Raw genomic sequence first — 5,867 nt, 5'->3', positions numbered from 1 at the left:
GGAGTATAAAAGGAAAAATGGCACTATTCACATGTACGGTACTATTCACGTGTACAATACTGTATACAATACTGTATACGTTACTGTTCACGACACTGTTCACATAGACGGATGATGACGTGGCATTGACCGATGAGGTGTCACGATCCTGTTGGACTAAAATTCTTATGTACTGTTGATGGTGACGTGGCAGCATATCAGTGGACGAAAAATCTCGCGTACGGTGCATGCATCACACAGGATTATTTTCAACCAAACCGCGTTACTGTTCATCCGGGTCAAACCGCGTTACTGCTCAAAGTCGGGTCAAACCGTGTTACTGTTCATCCGCGTGGTCAAACCGTGGACTGTTGACTGATGACGTGGCGCAATCCTGAGCGTCCAAACTGTTTTTAATCCGATGGCCATGATTTACTCCATGTATCTATAAAAAGGGGGCCTCCCCCCCCTAATTTGATATCTCTGAATCCATTTTTGGGATCCATTTTCTGTAATTCTCTCTCCATCTTGTATTTTCTTCGTATTTTAATAAATTCCCTTTTTGCCCCTAGTTCAATTATGAGTGGCTAATTTTCTTTCAAGCTTGGGTTGAAGGTGAAGTCTCAACATGTGTCATGGGCTTAATTTGGTAAATTTACTTTTTCTTCCCCTCTAGTTTTTGTGGATGTTTTGACTTCTCGTCGACAAATAATACTAATCTTGTCTAGTACCGCCTTGGTTTCACCGGCCCTCTAGTATAAGGTTATTATTATTTGGCACGATAAGCCCTTAGCACCATATTGATTAGAGCGTGGTTCATGAGGTGTGGATTCCCCCCTCATGATTTAATTGGCATTAATAAGGAATATTTAGCCCATGATGCATGTTGATACGGATCCAGATACCCAAGTACGTCATTTCAATAGAATTCTCTTCAATTTATTCTCACCATTTCAATACCAATTTTAGAATTTATTCTCTCCATTTTAATTTAAGTTTTAGCATATTCCAATCATTTCCACCACAAATCCAATCACCCATTCACAAAATTAATTCTACACAATTAAAATCCACCTCCTCGTGGGATCGACACTCGTCACCATTAATCTATACTACAATAGATTCGTGCGCTTGCGAGTACATTAAAATTTGCACAACATGGGGCATTGTGTTATTTTACAAGGTGGGCCCCAAAGTGGTTACACATGATATTCACTTTCACGTAAGTGGAGAGATAATAGTATATTCAAAATATTTATTATTTTGAATTATAATAAAGGATAATACATATCTAGGGTTTTACAAGAAATATTATATAAGTGTATTTTTCTTAAGAAAAAAAAATACGGGATTCCAAAATATATGTTTTGAGAAAAAACATTGAAAAAGAAGCTGGTTGTTTTGGAAGTAGTGAAACGGACATCCACACGTCTAGTACTAATCAAACTTGAGTCATAACCTAGAAGATTATTTGGTGATAGATTGTGATTTAACAGGAGTGGCGGTGACGGATCGTAATCTAACAGGAGTGGTGGTGACGAATTGTGATCTAACAGGAGTGGTGGTAACAGATCGTGATCTGGAAGCCTAGATTACTTCAATGAGAAAGCAAAGTCGGATTGTTAAGGTATGATTTTCTAGATTACGAATTCTTGTGTATTGTATAAGATCAGTCCTAAACGTTTTTATGAGAAAAACTGAATTTTTACTAACAAAAAGAAGATTGTCTCTAATGAAATAGAGAGAAGCCGACAAAGACTATCGCCATGGAAATAGAGAGAAGCTGAAGCAATCAAAGGTGCTGTGAAGTCGGGACTTATGAAGGGAGAGATATAGAAAAACAAAAAAAAAAAAAAGCTTTTTACTTAATTTTTTTAGCCGTATGATTGTTAGGTTGTTTACTTGGAGTCATGTAACTTGATGACATCAGTTGTCAACTCAGGTTGTACAAAAGAATTTGTGCAATAATTTGTGGCTGTATTATTATTGACAAGTATTTAGATGAAAATATAATATTGATAGGTGTATTCAAACCTTTAAAATAAGGTTGGTTGCAAATGACCTTACAAAAAATAAAGGAATTGATTATTTTGATACCTATGTACCCGTAGCTAGAATTACATCTATTAGAGTGTCAATGACATTGGCATCAATTTTATCATTTATTTATAAATTAAATGGATGTAAAAACTATATTTTTAAATAATGATTTTGATGAAAAATATATAAAAAAGAATTAAAAGATTTTATTTTGTCCATAAATGAAAATAAAGTATGTAAATCAATAAAGTCATATATGATCTTAAACAAGCACAAAAGCAATGGTATGAAAAATTTGATTCGATGACCATGTTTCATGGATTTAAACAAAATAATACTGATAAATGCATTTTTTCTAAATTCATAGATACATGGTGTGAATATTTGTCTTTATGTTGGCGATACTAATTTTGGAATAAACTTGGAAGGATTATATGAGACTAATTAAGAAGTATTTAACTTCAATCTATAAAATGAAAGATTTAAATGAAGTTGATATTATCTTGGGAATTAAAGTGAATAAAAATGAGAGGGTTTATGCTCTATGCCAATCTCATTATATTGTGAAAATGCTTATGAAACTTAATCATTTACAAATAAAAGAAGCAAGTACCCCATTTGATTCAAGTATTAAAATACTTGAGAATTCTGGCAAATCAATTGCACAGCTTAAGTATGCAAGTGTAATAAGTAGTATGATGTATTCTATACATTATATACTATGTCAGATATAGCATTTGCAAGATGCAAACTTTTAAGGTATACAAGTAATCCTAGGACATTTAACTGGAAATCTATTGGTAGAGTTCTTGGGTATCTCAAGAGAACTATTAACTTAGTACTAATGATAATAAATCCACAACTGATTGGATTTTCTATTGGAGGAGGAGCCATTTCATGGGCTTTTAAGAAACAAATATATATTTCTCATTCGACAATGGAATCTGAATTTATAACATTGGTAGCAACAGGTGAAAAAGTAGAATGACTTAGAAATTTGTGATTAGATATTGAGTTATGCCCAAAAACGATGCCATTTATTTCTTTGTACTGTTATAGTAAAACTACTTTGTCTAGAGCATATAGCAAAGTTACAACGAAAAATCTAGACACGTTAGTTTAAGACATGAATATGTCAAACAATTAATAAAAAATGGTGTTATCAACATCATATATGTGAAGTCAAGTAACAACTTGCCAGAGCCGTTAACAAGGGACTCTCGAGAGATTTAACAAAGATTACATATACTGAAATGGGTTTGAAACCCAGCTATGTACTAGAACATAACACTAGTTCAAGTTTAATGGGAAATAACAAGTTACTGACATGTGATTGTATAAGAACTGTATTTATTAAAAGAATAAAGAAACCATTCCAAGATGTCAAGTGCTAACCTCTATGATAAAACTCTTAATAAAGTTCAAATTTAGTTTGCACGTCTATGTAGCAGAGACATGTCACCTATATTAACCTAAGAGTGGTGCCGTTTTTAACAAGAATTTAAAGGTTTGCTCTTTTAAATGTTCAAGAAACATGAATAGAGACAAGGCCATAGTAGTGCTAAAAGAAAGCAACCATCTTAGGGAAATAAGTATGGGGTCCGGCTACTGTGGATTTGCTCTACCATAGAACATGCTAATAACTACATGATCATAATAATAAATAATAATAACATGTTTTTTATTATTTATCACTCTAATCGTGTAGTTATAAAGCAGTGCTCTATGATAGAGCAACTCCACCATAATTAATGTCTAAGTATAATCATGTGTAATCATGTGTTAAGCATTTACGGTATTAACAATAAGGAGACTTTGTTTAAAGCTACAACTGCATATGCCTTCGTTAAGACTTTGAAATGCTTTCACTAAATAGAGGTTTAAATCAAATGCATGAGAATATCAGTGTGATTGTATTTTGTATATTGTATAATATTTCAATATAGTGGGGGATTGTTATATACATAAATTGTAATATTATTAATGATACGAATAAAGAGAGTTTGTAATAAATTAAAGCAAACTGTGGTTAATTAAATGGCGCCATGAATTTGAATTCAAAGCTTTAGAAGTCAATTAAATCAACTTATGCAATGAATTTTAATTTACAGAAACAATTAGGTTGTTTTTGATTTTCTGTGAGTTTAAATTAAAGAGTTATAATGTTGATTGACGTACTATAAACAGAACTTCGATCTCACTTTATTAGCACTAAGAGGAAAAGGAAATCATTCCTCGATAATTAAAAGCATTTCCTTTATTGTAAATATATATCTCTACAATCATGCAATTTCCAGTAATAGTATCAAGGGAATATTTCAGTATTACTAACTGCAACATTCCGGTTTCATTAATCTTGGAGGTGATTTGCAAACTTTTTCAAGTGGGTGCAAGTAAAACCTTAAGGAAAGTGTTATACGCGCCTCAAAATCATTGATCTGTCATATTGTTCCTCTTTTCTTTAACATGGTAGATCACCATAATGCTGAGGTAGTGATACGTACATGTTCTCATATTGCAGTGAACGCATGCGTCGAAATACTGTCCCTTGATGCAGAGAATACATGTATATATATATATAGCAATTTAGTCCATCAAACTGCACTAAATTGCACGTAAAAGTCTTTTTTTCTTTTTTTTTTGCTTTGAATTCATTATTTATGATTCCCTTATTTTTTGGATTTTTTAAACCAGATATAACCATGTTTTGAGGCTGTTCTGGTGGGAGTAGTCGCGCACTCTTAAAATGTGTGACTGCATACGTGTCAATTTTTCATTGGAGGATATGGGTCCCACAGCCCAACTCTTCCAGTGGATGCTAAGATAAGGGCTCCACAGCCTAAGCTTCCCCAATGGGAAGCTAACACCTGCCCGCACTATATCATCATTCAACATGTATCTACACAATAAGCAAACTGCTCTTATTTTTATCCAACTCGATGCTCTCGCACAAGTCACAGCCAAAATTCTAAATTTGTGTTACATTTGGCCCTCCATCAAATTAATTAAAATTCTAGTTTTTATATATACATATTGTGGGTTGATAAATGTCCCATAATTTAAAATTTGTAGCAAAGCAAAGCCAAAGCAGCAACAGGCCTTTGTCATTCATCAAACCAAAAATATAGGAAAAGAAAGCATCGAATACTTTTGAATGATTACATCACTTCACTTATAACAACAACTTGATTGCTTAGTGGCAGTTACTTCATGATCAATATTGATAATCTCTTTGCCACCTCCAAGATTATTACAATTACTAGTTGCTGTTTTATCATTCATTTTAGCACATAAACTCTTCTGAATTGTAGTTTGATGAATTTGATTAATCATCTGTAAAAACGCATCCTCGACGTTCAAATTTTGCATAGCAGAAGTTTCCATGAAGTATAAACCTTCAGTTTCAGCAAGAATTTTACCTTCTTCTTCGTTAACTTCTCTGGAATGAGTTAGGTCAGATTTATTGCCCACAAGAACAATGGCCATGCATGAGCTGCAAAATTCTCTGAGTTCTCGTAGCCATTTCTTTGTATTTTCGAATGTTGCTCGTCGTGTTATGTCATACACTAGTAAGGCTCCAAGTGCTCCACGATAATATGAACTCGTTATGGCCCTAAACCTGTCCAAGTTAATCATAAGGAAAAAATAATAATAAATACTATAAATTCATTAACAAATGTTGCATGAGGACAACTTAAATTAAGATATAATTAATTCGAAAACGTAACGAAAAAGCTGTTATTCTATACGTAAAAGCTCATTACTAAAAATGAAAAACTGTGCTCATGGCAAGTAACATTTGTTTGAACTTTAGGTGCTTCAAGGTATGTAATTTAATAGCCACTTTG

General features: G+C 33.0%; 1 protein-coding gene across 2 annotated transcripts in view; it reads right to left on the bottom strand.

The window, feature by feature from the left end:
* Window positions 1–5,142: 5,142 nt before the first annotated feature.
* The window catches only part of LOC18056096 (ras-related protein RABA6a), a 16,199-nt gene continuing 15,474 nt past the window's right edge, over window positions 5,143–5,867 (bottom strand). Inside the window, exon 2 of one of the 2 annotated variants that reach the window (XM_006451572.2) lies at window positions 5,143–5,638. In XM_006451572.2, coding sequence (XP_006451635.2) covers window positions 5,188–5,638 — 451 coding nt within the window. In that variant the 3' untranslated portion in view covers window positions 5,143–5,187. The remainder of the gene's footprint in view (window positions 5,639–5,867) is intronic. The other variant, XM_024192461.1, reaches the window with a different exon arrangement.

Source organism: Citrus clementina, unplaced genomic scaffold, assembly GCF_000493195.1.
Source record: "Citrus clementina cultivar Clemenules unplaced genomic scaffold, Citrus_clementina_v1.0 scaffold_1, whole genome shotgun sequence".
Lineage (NCBI taxonomy): Eukaryota > Viridiplantae > Streptophyta > Magnoliopsida > Sapindales > Rutaceae > Citrus > Citrus x clementina.
Note: the sequence above shows the minus strand (reverse complement) of the source record. Positions and strands in the feature narration are given on the sequence as shown.